Here is a 17,704-nt window from a genome sequence, read left to right on the forward strand (position 1 = left end):
CGTCGTGTTTCTTGACGGATCGTTTTCAGCAGGACTAAATTGTGGTCAACTATCAACATATCAGCTCAATAATAGTTTTATAATTGACTTAGAGCTGGAAATTTTTGACGAATATATTCTGATCCGACGTTGAATTCGAGCGTTTTTTTTTTTTTTTGGGTTTTATTCTTTTGTTTTCTAATCATCTGCTTGTGAAAGTTTTCGCGCAAGTATTAGCAAAGATTAGATCTAGAGTGTGAATTCGAGTTGCTTTTATAGACAAAATTAGATTCATATAGCGATCATCAGTGCCAAAATTAAGAACCAGCAAATCAAGTTACAGCTGCATGATATTCCTCTTATTATTAAACTTGAATCTGGTGATATTAATTTGGCAATATTAATCAGAAGAATAACTGTGATCTTCGTCGAACAACGTGACCTGCGATCTGACGTAAAACCAGACAAATATCAGCAGTTCACTCACTGAGTAAGCAAACGGTAACAATTAAAGTTTTCATCCTATTTTGATATAAGTGAACCAACAACCCCCGCAATCAGAGTGGTAGGATCCCCAAGAACGGCCGAGATAACAAACTGCAAAGCCAAACCAGCAATCTCGCAACATTTCTGCACCTTACCTTTGCTTCTGCGGTGGTAACTCTGCAATGTACCTCTCAGGCTGGGAATCCTAGTCTCCAGTTTCCTAGTCCCATTTCTTGCCCCAAAATATATTTCATGCCAACTTTCCACCAGCATCTCCTTCACGCACGCAACGTGCAGATTATACTTCTTGCAGGTGGATCGGTAGCTCCAGCTCCTCCCTTTCCTCCCGCACCGGTGGCACGAGGCACCAACCTTCCTGTACAGGTATAGCTTAACTTCACCGTCGTCAAGCGCCATGGGGAGCTTGGCGCAGCAGGGGTGGAGATCGAATCCGCAGGACTTGCAGTGGTAGACGAAGCCCGTCACGTCCTTCTCGCAGGCGTTGCAGTAGCGGGGGATGTTGCCGGGGGGTCGAGGGAGGAACTGGAAGGAGCATTTGGTGTAGAAGGGATGAGTGATGGAGGAGGAGGGAAGAGCGCAGTGCATGTGAAGATCGTAGTCGCAGATGCTGCATTTGTAGCGTGACCCGATGCCCACTTCTTTGCAGCCGTCGCACTTGAATGGGACTTCTGTGTACTCGAATTTCAGCTTGTGTTGAGGGTGGCTGAAGTGAGGAATTTCGTTGTATCTCATTGTAGCTTTTTTTTTTTTTTTATCTTTTCTTTCCTAGAGGCACTTGTTGAAACTCAAAAGAACTTAGGTGTTTGAAACTTATATAGAAAAAGGTGATTCTTGGCACTTTAGGCTTTAGTTAATTAAATCTAGATCCATTGGACTTCTAAGCTTTGGGTTTTTTTTTTTTTAACTAATTAAGGTTACCGGTGGCTTGAAGATGAAGCAACTGAGGAATTATGCGTGGAGATGGTGGCGATCATGGTGATAATTGAGTGTAGAAGACGAGAATCTTAACGTCAAGGGAATTAAGAGGACAAACATAAGGGACTTTGGCTAATGCCCCACTTGGGAATAGGAATTTTCACTTTATATGGTATCCCAATTTGTTGAACTGTGGATTCGAATATTGATGGGAAAAAACCCACAAAAGATATCTGAAGAACTTATATAATTTGAGTAAAAATACTAGTAGTTATTGTATTTGGCGTCAAAGAATATGAGATCCCCCTTTTTTTTTTTACCCCTTTCTGTGTTTTTCTTCTTTCTTTGGTTTTTTTTTTTTTGGGTCTCTAAGTTGAGTAGACACCTTGACTGACCAAATTCTAATGTATATTTAGGAAATCCTCACTTGTCAAAACAGAGGGGGAGGATTGAGTTGGGTGGTACGGAGGAGGGAGTGTAAGCAAGAGGTCTTGGGTTCGAGTGCTCTCGCTTACATTAAAAATAAAATAAAAATAAAAATAATAAAAAGTGGAACAGAGAGTGGCTCGCTTACATTAAAAATAAAATAAAAATAAAAAATAATAAAAAGTGGAACAGATGGTGGCACAATGTGCGGGACATAAGATCCGTTGCGCTTTTATCACTGTATTAATTAGGGCAGGAACATAACTTTTAGATTCTTATTTGATGCTCCGGTGACATCTTAAGAAGCACAGGAGGAGCGAATAAGAACTTGGCACCCTTGAACTTACAGACGCAATTGACATGACCAAGAATGTGCTTTAAAGTGTCGTAGGAGCATTAGATTACTTTGTTTCTTGGAGTGAAAGCTGATATGCAGGAACCGATTCCTTGAGGTAATTTTGCTTAAGGAATACATTTCACTTTTGGATGTCCACTTAGCTTAATTGCAAGCTACATCTTTTGGCATCTTCCTGAGTTGGGCATCAATTTCTTGTTATCCTACTTGTCATGCTTGTGTGGCCATCAAGGCCTTAGACTATGCTCATATGGAAACGGATAACTGATTCTTGGCAAACAGTACGGATGTTTGCTTTAGCTTTGCGAATGAGTCCACAGGATTTATGCTTACACGGAATATAAACCCCAAACTAAATCATTTGCTTTCTTCTTCAGTCTCAAATACGTTAAGGAAGTGTCAGTTTATTGAAGCAACCCCTTGTTTTTTTCTCCGTAAAGAGGGTCAATAGTAATTCTTTACTTGCTCCCTTAAGAATCCAAACTCGAAAGTTTTGATAAATTCTGGATTGCATATATGATACAACCCGTCAACGATACAAAAACTTGGAGAAGATGCTACTGATTTTTTTCCATAATACAATCGAACTATATTCAACCATACAAATCTGTTTGACTTGGATTACTAATGAATTGCTCTCAAAAAAAAAAAAAAAGAAGAGAGAGATTACTAATGAATTTCTTGAGTTATCATAGTAACTGATATCAAATGGAACGAAATTTCGAACATTCAAACAATTCCAAATACTAATAATCTTTTTCATCTTTTGCTTTCCGTTGGACTTGGGGGGGGGGGGGGGGGCTTAAATAAGGGATGGTAGCGTATCTCACACTTTGTTCTCGAATACTAGATGTTGGAAAAATGTGCATCAAACAAAATTATTGTCTAGATAATGTCAGGGGGTTTCTTTTTATCTTTTCTTCATCTGCTTTTTCTTTTGTCTCTTTTGGTACAAAGAAACATCTGGAATATTTAAACAAGTGAAAGTGATGATATCCATTACCAATTTGAAACTTGGTACTTGCACAATCGAATAAAAGCACAAAATGAATATGGTTCTGTGTTCCCTTGGCCAGTTCTTCTTCTCTCATCGCTAGGCTGGATTCTTTGTGCACTCTTTAATGCTACAGGCTAGACATGCATGATTACCGTCTCTTAATCACATCTTTCTGATCTCCTATGTATACATTGCTTTCTTTTCATGAGCAGGAAGAAAGGGAAATTGAATTATTGTGATTCTTGAGCATCACAATCCTTGATCAGCTTGTCAACTTTAAATAATTCAATTTGCCTTTATGGACCCGTGGCGCCCCATCACATGCTTCATTCAGGTAGCGAGCTTGATACAAGACAGCACTTGTTCAATTTGTTGCAAGGCAGGCCAAAGCTCAACCGCCCGTGCTGGGGTAGCTCGATCGGTTTTCGCTCGAAATCTTTACTCCAAGGTCTTTAGTTCGAATTCCAGTTGTTACTGTCTGGACGCTATGGAATTAGTCAGATGTAAACTTGAACGCTCATAATGTCGAAAAAAAAAGGGTAAAGCTCTGCCCAATTGGCATTTGCATCTTATTTTCATTTTTTGGTTGCATGCACTTGGCATCTTATTTTCAAATAAATATAACGAGAATCAAATGATGCATTTCTGATGCATCTGTTAATTTTTCTTGTAAATTTTTTTTCTAGGATGGAAGAAGGAAGGAAGGAGTGCGACTTCTTGGTAAACATGTTCATGTGAATTTAAGAAGAAAAAAAAGTTTGGTTGTTCCAATTCTAATTTTCAGGTCAAGGCGGCCTTTCAAGATCATGAACATTATTCATGAATATAGCACTCATATCACCGGTGGAACTCGAATTCTACACCTATTTGAGTGTATTTAGTTCACCAATGAGACGGGATTTTACTCATCCTGATTTCCCTCTTGTCACCAATTTGATTATGATTTTTAATTTTTTTATATATATACATATTGTCTTCATTTGACCGTCAAAGTACGTCATGTATCATTATTGGACTGGGCCAAGAGATTTTTTAGCTCGGCGGGCTTGAAACTTGTCAAAAATCTGGCCCATAGTTCCCAATGGACAACCTGACCAATCTTTGTTAGACACTTCACTTTTTTAAGAGATGGGCCTAATGGTCCAGCCACTGATACCGCCAAATCCAGATTCCAAAACCAACGCCGATGAATGTTTGCCTTGACCCGCCTCCAAAACCATTGTAAAGCATATCGGGTCCGAATTTCTCTTCCCGCGAATGAAACTTTGACAGCAAACTGTTCGATGAAATTCCCCAATGAGCTGCAGTTTGCATCTGGCGCTTTCTTCCGCCATTTCCAAACTCCTACCCTTGTTAAATCTTCATTTATCAAACACAATTCCTTCAGCAGCTCTTCTCCTTCTTCGTCTTCTCCAAGTCCTTCACCACCATGCCATCAAAATCTTGTCTCAACGGCCATCTCTATCCTGAAGCACCACCGCTCAAAATCCCGGTGGTCTTACCTCCGCTCTCTTCTTACCTCAAGCAACGAAGCCCTCACTCCATCTCAGTTTTCGCAAATAGCCCTCCAACTCCGTAACAATCCTCACCTTGCCCACAACTTCTTCCTCTTCACAGTCCGTCACTCGCTCTGTTGTCATTCTCTCCTCTCCTACGCTACCATTATTCACATCCTCTCTCGATCACACCTCAAAGCACAAGCTCAAGAATTAATCCAATCCGCCATTCGTAAATTCCCTGACCCCTCTCTATCAAGCCCACCTCCAATTTTCCAAACTTTGATCAGAACTTATAGGATTTGTAACTCAGCTCCATTTGTATTTGATTTATTAGTCAAAGCCTGCATAGAGTCTAAAAGAATCGAGCAGGCCACTGAAATAGTTAGAATGTTAAGGTCCAAGAAGATATGTCCAAATATCAGCACTTGTAATTCTTTAATTGAGTTAGTTTCGAAAAGTAGGGGCAGTTTTGCTGGTTACGATTTGTACAAGGAAATTTTTTGTTCTAGTGAAAAAAATGTGAATGAGAATGGTAAAAGGTTAAAAGTTTCCGGTCCCAACTCGAATACATTTAATGTTCTTATGGTTGGGTTTTTGAGAGATGGCTTAGTGGAAAAGGTGGAGGAGATATGGAGGGAAATGGCAGCAATGAATTGTGTGCCAAATGCATTTAGTTATAGTGTGCTGATGGCAGCATATTGCGAGAATGGGAGAATGAAGGATGCTGAGAGGGTGTGGGATGAAATGGGGGTTGAGGGTCTTCAGCATGATATTGTGGCATATAATACTATAATTGGTGGGTTTTGTGAGATTGGAGAGGTTGGCAGAGCAGAGGAGAAGTTTAGAGTAATGTCTTTGGGTGGCTTCGAGAGTACTTGTGTTACATTTGAGCATCTTATAAACGGGTACTGTAAGATTGGGGATGCTGATACAGCGATCCTGTTGTACAAGGATATGTGTAGGAAGGGCTTTAGGCCTGATGGTACAACAGTTGATGCAATGATAAAGGCACTTTGTGATAGTAGCAAGGTTTCTGATGCCTTGGAGATAATGACAATGGCAATAAAGAATCCTAATATCTTCCCTCAAAGGAAGAGCTTTGAGTATCTAATTAAGAGCTTGTGCCAGGTGGGGAGCATGGAAGAAGCTCTGAAGCTTCAGGCGGAGATGATTGGCAATGGTCATGAACTAGATGAAGAGATCTATGGTGCTTTCATTGATGGATATGTCAAACAAGGAAATGAGGAGATGGCACAAAGGTTGAGGGTAGAAATGTTAACAATTTTAATCCCTGCTCAGAAGGGCTAGATGAAGATTGTGCTTCCTATTTGTTCATTTGTATTATTTGCTGGATTTGAAGTAACATCAGAATTCAAGCACAGGAACACACATTTTGGTTGTGCACTGCAGTAATGGAAACTTGCTGGAACTGTTTTGTCTGAATATACGGGCCGCAATTTGGTAGAGGTGATATCATTTTCCTGAACTACATAGTTTGATGAATTTGGTTATGGTGAATAGCATTCTAATTTCATTTTAAAATGTAATTGGGTACATGCCATTGCTATGCAACTAGCTGAATGTTTTCTTCTTTTGCTATTGAGGACAAAACGTTGGCTTCACTGTTGCTGTGTGATAATGATCTTGTCTTTGTGGTTTTTGTATTTCACGATGCTGTAATGTGGATGCTGCCAAGCTTAGCAATAGAGTTAAAATCTGGGAAGGGACATGAGCTAAAATGCCCCTCAAACCATTTTCCTTTCTGGACTTTTACATGGGTCATCTTAATAGAGAGAACAGATTGCCACTGCATTGGTATCCGTCAGTTGGTTTTGCAGACCATTACCGACTCTGAAACATGTCTTTACAGATCATTGGTTTTGCACTGGTTAAACACATTTATTAAGTCTTGGAATGAAAATGAGTTTTCATGCACTTGTTCTTGTGGATGTAGCAACGATGATACTCTGGGTAAGCGATACAGTTTTTATCAGTCTTGAAGTAATTATTAAGTATCTTATAAATGGTAAAATAGTTCATTTTATGTTTTATTCCTTTTGTTTTCAGTTGATATGTGCTTCTGTCAACCTTTTTTTTTTTAATTTCTAAATTTGACCTTATTTTCTGGTTGCAGGCGGCATAATGTCAAACCAAGAGACCTATCAGAACCATGGATGTTGTACTTTGCCTACTAAAAAGATTCTGTCAATTTGGTCAGTTTATTACTCTTGTTGATCATTTTGTACTGCAAAATCATTTAATCAATTTCCTCATGTACGGGGATAATGTTGGCAGAGACAAAATGAAATACATTTTGTGGGGTAAAATGAAATACATTTCAGTAGGATAAAATGAAGTTTATTTCAGAACAAACGCAAAATTCTACTGTTCATTCTGGTCATAGTCTGGCCTTTCATCCCATTAGTAATGCTTCTGCACTTGCACAAATGAATCAAATAAAGATCAAACGCCTTAAGTTGTCGTATGACTTTTACTTGAAGCATTGTCTGTACATACTGTCAAATTTGTCAGAATCCTGTACTTGTAAGATCTAAAAATAGCAAGGAAGAAAAAGTAGTAGCAAATGCTACAGCAGACAGTAATTGTTGATGTCTGATGGTAGGACCAGCTATACAAATCATAGAGAGGGAAGTAGCCAAAGATTAAAAAGCGAAGATGCTAGAGAGAAGATCCAAGATAAGAAGGCCAACAAGGCAGAGATCAGATATCTACTGCAATACTGGGGGGGACAGAAAGACTCATCGGCCTGGAGCAAGAGATCCACGATACCGGCTGTTGAGCTAGCTGCTGCCAATGTGAGGATTGATAGAACCTGTTCATATGATACTAGGATTAGCTCTGTCACAACCACCGCCATATATCATTTTAATGCTTTTGAATATGCTAGGAGCAGATCATACCCAATCACCTATAACAATGACCAGCAATATCCCCAGCTGCCGAACAGGGCATTGGACCAGTATGAAGTATCCATCCAGCAGAGCTAGAGTGAAGCTCCACGGAATGACCAGACCCATGACTGTTACCAAGAAACTGGAATTTCACATGCAATTAGGAGGAACATATTGCTTTTAGCAGAGAGGATGGAAGTCATAGGAAGAAATGCAGAAAAAGAAAAAGAATAATAGGATGCGGTTATGGTTGTATTATGTTGCAAATTCCATTAATACCATTTCTGCAAGCATCGTTTTTAATCCTGGCCCCATTACACTGTTATTCTTGATTGATGTCTTGATGAATGCTTCTTTCTTTTCTCAACCACACCCAGCCTTCCCTCTCCCCCCCCCACCCCGGGCCACCCCTCTCCTTTCGCAGTTCTCCTCATTCGTAGGTAACGTTCACTTCTTGATGGGTATGAATTTTATTTTTGGTTCCCCTTTGAAATCCAGAACAGGCGAGGAAAAGAAAGCATACAAAGATAGAAGATATCATATAGCAGTTCGAAAGAATCAAGCCTCAACCAGAACTAACATGGAGGAGGAATTACCAAAAGGCAGTATAGCTGTAAAAGTCGACTCCCAAAGACATGGAGAGAAGAGAAGCAGAGGAAAAGATAGCCTGGCCCAATCTCAAAATAAAGCTGGCGCTGGTCCCCATGGACCCTGGAACGTCTTGTATGGCCATATGATGAAAAATGGATGTTGCTGCTGCTGCTGCAGTTGCATGGAGTGGGATAGAAATCCCAGTTGCGAGCTTAAAATGATGACAGAGATGATGATACTGTCAGTGAAGAATATAGATCATGTTGGGGACCTCCCCTCTTTCCCAGGCTCTGCATTCTTGTGACTTCGGTATTCAATTTTGAATCTTTGCCTGGGCGAAATCATCATCAAACTCCGATAGATAATTTAGTTGTGATGTACAGCAGCATGGGAATCACATGCATAGACCTTGAGGAATCTGCTTCACAGTATGTTGCCTCTGCTTCACAGTATGTTGCCCTTTCTGATTTCTGAGTTTCGAGATGTACGCTGCTTTTGGGGAAAGGATAGTGTGTATTAAGGAGGAGTCCGTGGGTTGTGAGACTGTTGTGCGACTAGCGATGCGAGGGATGAAACTACCTGTCGTCTATGTCTCCAGTTCTTCTTCTGCCGTTTTTCGGCTCTCTCTCTCTCTCCAGAGAACTCCTCTTTGACGCAAGGAAAAGGTAGCTTAAACTATTAGTAGTAGTTAGGAGGAGGAGTTTCTGACTTATTACTTCTCATCTCAGGTGGAGTTTAGATTAATCAAGTGAAGTGTGTGTTTCTTCTTAAAGTCAATTTTGGTGAGTGAAAATGTTTTTCCAACGGACGAGCCAACGCCCTGTTTCTGTAGGATTTGACTCTTGGATTTCCTCACCCTCTTGTCAGGAGTTTCGTCCCTTTTTTCTTTTTCACTTTCAACTACTAGTAGTAGGCGTTTTTCCTTCAAAAATTGTATGAAAGATGTGTATAAATACACAAGACTGAATGAACAGTATCTGGATTTGTGGACCAGTGAAAGTTGCTCTTCTTGGCGCTCTCTCTCTCTCTGCCGACATTGCAAACGGGAAGGGGCTTTTAACCCAGCAGTTTACAAATGCAGGAGGGAACATATAATTACTCTAGTGAAAAGAAAAAAATTCCCCCCCCACCCCCCCCCCCCACCTATATACACAACGTAAAGCTTCACGGAAGTTCTTCGTTTTTGGGACGAGTTCTTCGAAAACATCCATCATATGGTGTATCGTCATATAGTAATTGTCCTTAGTTTCCTGCTGCTTCAAATTCTTTATTGCAATTTGCATTTTCAGTTGCAGCAAAGAATTTCATAGTTCGGTGTTTGTGTGAACTGTCCAATTTCACAACAGTGTTTTTGTATCGTTACGGCAGTCTTTTGCCTCTAGCTATTCAAATTCTCAATTGCCGAAAGACTAAACCAAAAAGGTTGGCATCAGCTGACTAGGGCAGTAAATCTACTGCCACTTCAAAAGAAGGCAAATCCCTTAACACGCTTGCATTCGAGAGACTCGACTGGAAAAATTTTTGAAATAACCTCCAAAACATTTCCCAATTACTTTTTTTTCACTTCGTACGCATAGCGTCTCAAACAAATGTTTTAACTGTAATAATCCATTTTCAATTTGAATATTCAAAAGTTTAAAAAAAATCACGTTGATGGTTCTTCCCTTCATTGAATAGACTTTCTTTTTTTTTTGGTCAGCAACGATACATTTGTATAACCTACTCTATCCTAATCTGGGGGGAAAGGAGAGCCTAAGGAAGCTGTAATAAGGAGCTAGTAGATATACAGACCCAACTAAACTAAGGAAATATTATAACACAACTCTTAGATTTTTTTCGCTGCAGGTGAAGTTTGAACCCTCACCTATAATCCAAGGAAAAACTTAAGTCCCTGCCTGATGGCCACGGAGCCATTGGCCCAGTGGTTCTTCATTGAATATACCAAAAAGGTTCAAAACAAAATTCTAAAAACAACATGCTGCAGAAGCAGGGAAGTACGTCACTTTCACCACTAACATGCGATGCCAGGAACACCACAAATTCAAGTCAACTAAGACATGAATGACTGAATGAACATTCAATAAACTTGAAGGTCTAAGCCAGCCACTTGTAACCAATTTAATTAAAGAAAAGAATATTACATTCAATCCCACGTGCTTTATGTGTTTAGATAGGGATTATTTGGGATCATTTTTTGAAAAGAAAATACTGTTAACACTTTTCTGATGTCATGTATGTGAGAAAAAATGATAATTAAAAAATGTGTTTATGATGCAATAAAAAAAGTTGGTGCAAACAACAAACTCTCCAAACAAACCAGGATGGACACGGGTAGCAACCACAGCCAATTGCCTGCCCCCCTGTCCAGCCCTCAGTTTTAGATGATACCCTTGAAAAACTACGTGAAACAATCTCCAAAAGCAACAAAACCGGAAGAGTGCCTCAATCTCAATGCATATTTACTATACTATAAAAGTGAACCAGAAAAGCATCATCAAATTTTCCATCACTAGTACACCAGAGTATGTGCTAAGCTCATAATTCTTAATTTGAAGTCCAGAAGACAATTGATCTAGGGAAGTTAATAAAGAAAAATGCATAAAAACCAAGGGCTGCTCTTCACTCGGCAATTCTCCACTCTGAGATCAACTGCAGAGCACAAAACAATTGATTATCAATACCAGCACATGTAGGAAAGTTTCAAGCTAAACCCCAGAGAAGTAGATCAAATTACATTAACAGGAAGATCAGGAAAATTTACATATAACAGCTCAAGGAACTGATTAGCAACAGAAATTTGCCAGGGACAAACCAACAATTTCCACTTAAACAGTTAGCCAAAGAGCGTACTACAAATACTACCTGATGCATATTTATGCAGTGAGAATATGGGACATTGTAGAAGGGGGAGAGAGAGGGTTTGTGTTACCCTTGGAACAAAATTATGCCATGTTCAGGGAGCTTAACGGCATCCTGATAGTCCAATGACATAATAGGAAAGAAATTTTGTTCCAATAATGGGATGTATGATCTGACAAAAGGAAAACTCATGGGAGCAATCTGCAATCACTATGTTGTATGATGTTCTAACTGATTAAATTCCGGGTCCATTTTGATACTCCTATCAAGAGAAGAAACTAACAGGTGTTTATAACAAGAAGTATTCCTACAACTAAAAGCCCCGTTTGGCAAGTGAGTTTTTTATGAGTTTTGTATGTGTTTGTTTAAAACTTTACTGTAGAAGTTGTAAAAAAAATTTTTGAAATGGGTAAATTTTTGAATATTTTGAAGTGTATAGTTTAAAAACTTTGAGAAATTTTTTGAGGTTATTGTAATTAAAGTTGTTAAAAAACTTGTGGAGACAAACTTGGCCAAAAACTTGCTTGCCAAACAAAATTTGATATAATTAACCAAGACAGAATGACTATCAGAAGTACTAATCTAGGGCAAATGCTTAACCTATAATCTCAGTATCAACTTTTGAGCACCCTGTTTTCTTTCAAAGCCAGTCTGGCAATCAAACTCTGTACACCCTTGACCAATACGAGAAACATAGTACCGCCCCAAAAATGTATTGACGAAAATAATCATGGCCTACTCTTCGCGATTGGAACCAATTTCAGAGATAAATCAAACGCTGTAAAGACACAGGTAAATGTTCTCTCAACACGAGATGACCGATGCAACTTCTTAGGATTATGAAACGACAGCTTTCACATCACATTACATGCTTACACTGCCAATCACAAAATTTCACCCACCCCGAAAGTTTGAATAATTTTAGCAAAAGGAAATCTCAACGAATAGAATCCACATCTCGTTGCTACAGAAAACTGACATCCCTAATACCCAAAAAGGCAATTAACCAACCATAAATTATTGGCAAATTGCTCTGAAATCAGACCAGATTTTAAATTTTTTTTTTTTGAGTGTTTGTTGGGGAAGAAAAGGGGGGGGAGGGGGAGGAGCCAGCCTACAAGAAGAACTATATTTACTTCAAATTCAGATGAAACCGTAAAATACCTGAGACAAAAGAGACGAGAAATTAAAAATCGAGGCTCAGCTCATCCCTATCACCGGAGAAGTAGTGGAGGACGTAAGGGGTTATTCGAATGACAACGACCCAAGCTCCGAACATGGCGACGTGGGACTTGAGCTGCTTCAAAGCCTCTGCTTTGTCTGGTTTCTTAATAAACATTCCTGGAAACATCTTTGCAAATCGATATCTGCTCTTTTTCTTCAACAATCAATCTAAGAGAAAGATAATACGACACCAGTTCATTCATAACCCCTATTTAAAACCCTAGATCTCTTTCCGCCCATTGGTTATGTGGCCTTTTGGAGGGGAAGAACAGTTAGGGCTGGGCTTGGGCCCAGTAAAACGTCCACGTAAGTTCATACTTAGGCGCCCATTCGATGTACATGAACCAGGTAACCGGGATTTAACTTCCCCCTAACAACAAGCAATTGTGATATAATGGTCCATGTCTTCCAACCCAAACAATAAATGGGAGGAATGGTGTCGGCCGATAAGTCCAATTCCACTAAAGAAGTTCCAATCAGGCTGACAACGCTGTCCAAACCGTGCATCTTTTTTTTTTTTTTTTTCAGCAACGATACATTAGTATAACCTACTCTATCCTAATGAGTACTACGGCACAAACCTTAGATTTTTTTCGCTGCTGGTGAGGGTTCAATAGCCCAAGAAGGGACTTAAGTCCCTCCCTGATGGCCACTAAGTCATTGGCCCAATGGTTCCAAACCGTGCATCTTTAGGAGAGGTTTTTTTTTCCCCCTTTTTTTTTTCGCTTAATGAAGGAAAATCCATACTGCCCATAGAGGCACTTGAAGTTTAAAAGGGCTGACCCATGAGGAGGGCAACCTGGTTACAGAAATCCAGAATAGGAGTACTAATAGAGTGTCTTAAATCACGCTCAATGTTTTGATAACTGGATTAAATTTTAGGATTTCCTTTTAGTCTTTTTTGGGACCATTATAAGCTTACAACTAATGGCACAAAAGGAAACTCAGACATTAACCGCTGTGTATTAATACCACACTTGAAAATTTAAAAAAGTGATCACTGAGTGTTAATACTCCCTCCGTCCCACTTTGATAGTCATGTATTCCTTTTTCATCTGTCCCAAATTGTAGTCCACTTTCCAATTGAAGAATGTAGTTGTATTTTAATTTTTCTAAAATACCCTTATTCAATGCAAGTAGTTGTTATTATAAACCTATCTCATTTAATGAGAGTTGATTCTTTTTTTACCATCAATTCAAGTTCCCATAAAGTTGTACCATATTTAATGTGAGGGTATTTTAGGAAAATAGCAATCTAAATTTACTTTTCTAATAAAGTTAACTACTTTTTTTTAAACTGTGTGAAAAAAGAAACAGGACTATCAAAGTGGGACGGAGGGAGAGGGAGTAACAAATACTAGTAAGCCTCTCACTTTGTGCATTTTGTAGATGTTGCTTTGTTATTAGGGCTCAATCCAACTTGGGAATGGTGATAATCAATCGGATTTTTCTTGGATATCTCACAGCCATATCGGTCTCACGTAAATATGTCATGGAGGCAAGCTTGTGCATTCAATTGGAGGACCAAACCGTATATCCCAAAAAGTCGAGATCAATCCCCTTGGCATCCCTCAGCAGTTTTGCCCCGAGCTTACCAATTTTAGGAACTTGTGGTCAATCCCATGCTCCTATTGGCAGTTTGGCACCAAGCTCTAACCAATTACCAATGCCATAGATATTTTCAGTAGTTGACGGTGGAAGTCTTGAAGTTACAAGGGTCATATATTAATGCCCAGAACTAGTAATTTTGGGGTGCATCGCTCAAAAGTCAGAACTAGGGATGGCACCCGGCCCGCGAGGGGCTGATGGGGAGGTGGTTGGGGCAGGGGCGGGGGGAATTTTTTCCTCCCCGGCTTAGAAACGGGGCGAGGGTGAGAAAGTGTACCTCCGCCCCATCCCATGCCCTGTCACCTGCTTTAAAAAAATAAATATATAAAATATATATAGGTATATAATTATATATATAATATATAATTTAATTAGTTACAAACTTATGATAATGATATTATTAGTTATATGTATTATATGATGTCTATTAGTATATATAATATAATTGATAGTATTAATTATACTAATAATTATATATGTGTACTAATACAAATTATTAATTGGTTATACTAAATTTACTAATACATTTATACTAAATCCCTAATTACACTTAATACAATAACATTTTTTTCTTAAAAAAAGTACAAGTACAATAATGAATTAGTGATTATATTTATACCAAAAGTGAAAACTTGACTACTTTAGTTATATTTATTTCATTATATTGGATTGTATTCAAATAATTTTTGTTTGATTTTTTTGTAAGTTTCAACTGTAAAATTACAATGAATAATAATTTGATGATGTGTTGATATATTAGTACTTGATTATTTGCTAAAATTTAATCATAATAAAATTATATAATAAATTTTTATTCGTCCCGTGGGAAAAGCGGGGTGGGACGGAGACGGGGCGGCGGGAGTGACGGACAGGGGATGGGGCGGGGGGCGGAGGGAGTTTGCCCCCGCCCCCTCCGCCCCCGCCCCATCCCCACACCGCTGCCACCCCTAGTCAGAACCATCCACAGGGATGAAGAAGAAAAGTAGCGAATGACAATGGTCACGCGTCAGCTTTGCTGGGCGAAGGTGATAAACACACTTGAAGATTGAATCATGTTGAATAACAAAACAATCATTTGCTCAGAACAGAACGCCCAAGAGAGAGAGAGAGAGAATTGATTTAATTGGTGTACCAAGTGAATTACTTCGAAATTACAAGCCAAATCGAGTAATGCAATCAAGTGAAGGAAGTACCACCACTTTGACAGCTTTGACATCAGACATAAATTTTAAACACATTCATATACTTTGGAATAATTCCTTTTGTTGTTAGGTGAGATGAGAATGAAAGCGTTGGGACTTTTGATACTGAGTAATATAGACGTAAATAAATGGGATAATTTCACAAACCTCCGTTGAGCTTTCTAATAACACTACTCGAGGTTTTAAAAATGTCACGTCTCTTGCCAGTGATTTAGGATCCTTTACTTGCATCATGATAGTTGAAATTATCACACTGTTCTATGAAACTAGGACTAATAAATAATGTAAAATTGGGCCACAAATGCATCCAAATTAGTTAATTACATTTAACTAGAATAACATAATTTTGATGTATAATTAAGCTGATTAAAACTCAATTACAGAAAAGTGCCAATTGAAGAAGAAATTTGGCGCTATTTTTGTGAATGATTGGATTTGACAAGGATGAACGAACAAGTCTCTGATATTGTAGCCATATAATTAGAAGAGAAGAAATAGAGAAGAAAAAAAAAACAAAGGAAAAAGAAGAAGAAAATGGAAACAAAGTGAAGATGTTGTTCATCTGTGGGGGAGTGAAGGTGATTTAAAGTATAAATCAGGGTACGGATTTCCTTTTCATCTTAGCCTACTATTACAAAATGTTCTTGTTAGCCAGTTTCAAGAAAATTAGAATGTTATCTACGACACATTATAAACTACCTTGCTCGATTAATAGTAGATTTTTGAGTTGTAAATAAAGCTAAATTCCTATACTTCATGCGTCCTGTTGTCATGTATAAATTTATAGGACGAGGAAGAGATGATAGAGAAATATTAAGAGCTGAAGTAAATGTTGGTGTGTTGTTCTGAATCTTGTGTCAAGTAAAAGTAGTTATATTTTGTTGTTGAAAGATATGGGTGAATTCCTATACTAGCTAGTGTTGTTAAAGCATTGCTTATGTTTCCATATAGTGCTTGAAAATTCTTGAATTACATTTATACCTCCTCAATTTTCCTAATCATTTCAACCTTTTAATAACTTGCAATCTTCTACTAATAACTTGCAATCATTTCAACCATTTTCACTATGAACTTTAAATGCAGCACAAAACAATGACTTTTTTTACACCCTAACTCTTGCTTGTGATGTCAGTGCAAGTGTCAGAAATTTTGTGTCTTCGTAATACAGAGATATGAGTGCATAACACGTGTGTCTTCGTTTATTAAGAAGAGACGTGACCATTTTAAGTTTGACAAATTCTAACTCTTGATAATAAATAAAGACACGTGTCATACATTCGATGAAGAGAGAGTCCACCGAAAAATGAGACAAGTTCCTCTCCTACTACACCATATAAGTCCAAACTAACGCGACTAAGATGTTGCTTTCTTTCAAAATGACAAATGTATACTCATTTTAACCAATTAAATACGGAAAAATTAATCTTTTTTGTACTGTCAATGTATATACGGACGGGTCTAAGATGCATGTCATATCATTTAAATTTAAATTTAAACACCAAATTTTATATGCGTGACACGCATCTAAATCTATTAGTGTATGCATTGACATTGAGTAAAAAATTTAACCATGTTAAAATCACAATCAAAAGGTGAATTTTTTGCAGTTGTATTATTCTAGATGAAAATTGTTGTAGCACCGAAATACCAAGTGTGCCATTAACACTAGACGGGGGAGTACTGCAAAGTACAAGCGGTCACATATTAATGAGACGGATTAATTATCACAGTCACAGGATTTGCAAACAACTTAATTAAAGCTATAAGCAAATTACATTAGAGAGTTGGTCATCAACTTGCAAACGAGAAAGGCGCCCTGGGGTCCGACTCTTATGTAGCATTGGACTTGTTCAACAATAATAAGAACCAAGTGCCTCCTCACAGTCGCATATTGGTTTTGGTAACAAGTTCTATAAGACTTATTCCGAAGGTACTCATGTCACGATTTTGACGCCAAGGGAGCAGATTTCCCGGCAATTAATTAATACTACTTCATGGCCTTTCGCGATTAACGCTTTTTTTTTTTTTTTTTGGCAGACATTTTAGGTAGGGATGGCAATGGGGGCGGGTGCCGCCGCGGGGGGCTCACGGGGCGGGGGTTGGGGCGGGGGCGGGGGGGAATTTTTCCCCCCCCCCCCGCATAGAAACGGGGCGGGGGGCGGGGGTATACTCCCCCGCCCCATCCCCCGCCCCGCCACCCGCAAAAAAAAAAGTATATATATAAAAATATATATATATATATATAAATGACTATATATTATATGTAAGTTAATTAGTTATAAACTTATGATAATGATATTATTAGTTAGATATATTATATAATGTATATTAGTTTATGTAATATAATTGATATTATCAATTATATGAATAATTATACATGTCTACTAATAGAATTTATTAATTAGTTATACTAAATTTACTAATACATTTATACTAAATTTCTAATTACACTTAATAGAATAACACTTTTTTCTCAAAAAAAAGTACAAACACAATAATGAATTAGTGATTGCATTTGTACTAAAAGTGAAAATTTGACTATTTTAGTTATATTTATTTCATCATATTGGATTGTATTCAAATAACTTCTGTTTGATTGTTTTTATGAGTTTCAATTGTAAAATTACAAT

At 38.2% G+C, this 17,704-nt stretch overlaps 4 protein-coding genes across 12 annotated transcripts; 1 reads left to right on the top strand and 3 right to left on the bottom strand.

Annotated features, from left to right (window-relative positions):
• Positions 1-296: 296 nt before the first annotated feature.
• Positions 297-1,264, bottom strand: LOC113726362 (uncharacterized). The gene has a single exon (XM_027250045.2). It carries the CDS (start codon positions 1,216-1,218, stop codon positions 502-504), a length of 717 nt encoding a protein of 238 aa, XP_027105846.1. The 5' UTR covers positions 1,219-1,264; the 3' UTR covers positions 297-501.
• A 3,113-nt stretch (positions 1,265-4,377) lies between these two features.
• LOC113731341 (uncharacterized) lies at positions 4,378-9,174 on the top strand. Of its 9 annotated transcripts, none has more exons than XM_072074709.1 (4): positions 4,378-6,145; positions 6,813-6,891; positions 7,302-7,839; positions 8,089-9,174. In XM_072074709.1, exon 1 carries the CDS (start codon positions 4,463-4,465, stop codon positions 5,984-5,986), a length of 1,524 nt encoding a protein of 507 aa, XP_071930810.1. In that variant the 5' UTR covers positions 4,378-4,462; the 3' UTR covers positions 5,987-6,145; positions 6,813-6,891; positions 7,302-7,839; positions 8,089-9,174. The 9 variants fall into 9 exon arrangements, with proteins under 9 accessions (XP_071930810.1, XP_027112352.2, XP_027112353.2 ...); XM_027256551.2 differs by having other exon boundaries at positions 7,302-7,494; positions 7,587-9,174; XM_027256552.2 differs by having other exon boundaries at positions 7,302-7,494; positions 7,593-9,174.
• LOC113726365 (CASP-like protein 5C1) lies at positions 7,001-8,323 on the bottom strand. The gene is made up of 3 exons (XM_072074714.1): positions 8,187-8,323; positions 7,600-7,732; positions 7,001-7,511 (listed from the first exon to the last, which is right to left on the bottom strand). Exons 1-3 carry the CDS (start codon positions 8,321-8,323, stop codon positions 7,317-7,319), a joined length of 465 nt encoding a protein of 154 aa, XP_071930815.1. The 3' UTR covers positions 7,001-7,316.
• A 1,445-nt stretch (positions 9,175-10,619) lies between the features above and the next one.
• LOC113731343 (mitochondrial import receptor subunit TOM6 homolog) lies at positions 10,620-12,496 on the bottom strand. Its single transcript, XM_027256557.2, has 2 exons — positions 12,205-12,496; positions 10,620-10,830 (listed from the first exon to the last, which is right to left on the bottom strand). Exon 1 carries the CDS (start codon positions 12,389-12,391, stop codon positions 12,227-12,229), a length of 165 nt encoding a protein of 54 aa, XP_027112358.1. The 5' UTR covers positions 12,392-12,496; the 3' UTR covers positions 10,620-10,830; positions 12,205-12,226.
• Between the last annotated feature and the right edge of the window lie 5,208 nt (positions 12,497-17,704).

Source organism: Coffea arabica, chromosome 2c (assembly GCF_036785885.1).
Source record: "Coffea arabica cultivar ET-39 chromosome 2c, Coffea Arabica ET-39 HiFi, whole genome shotgun sequence".
NCBI lineage: Eukaryota > Viridiplantae > Streptophyta > Magnoliopsida > Gentianales > Rubiaceae > Coffea > Coffea arabica.

Excerpts from the sequence above, each read along its gene's own strand:
- LOC113726362 (XM_027250045.2), bottom strand. The coding sequence starts at position 1,218 with ATGAGATACAACGAAATTCCTCACTTCAGCCACCCTCAACACAAGCTG.
- LOC113731341 (XM_072074708.1), top strand. The coding sequence starts at position 4,463 with ATGAAATTCCCCAATGAGCTGCAGTTTGCATCTGGCGCTTTCTTCCGC.
- LOC113731343 (XM_027256557.2), bottom strand. The coding sequence starts at position 12,391 with ATGTTTCCAGGAATGTTTATTAAGAAACCAGACAAAGCAGAGGCTTTG.
- LOC113726365 (XM_072074714.1), bottom strand. The coding sequence starts at position 8,323 with ATGGCCATACAAGACGTTCCAGGGTCCATGGGGACCAGCGCCAGCTTT. Across the intron at positions 7,733-8,186 it reads TACAGCTATACTGCCTTTTG|TTTCTTGGTAACAGTCATGG; the intron begins GTAATTCCTCCT and ends GTGAAATTCCAG. Across the intron at positions 7,512-7,599 it reads TCATTGTTATAGGTGATTGG|GTTCTATCAATCCTCACATT; the intron begins GTATGATCTGCT and ends TCATATGAACAG.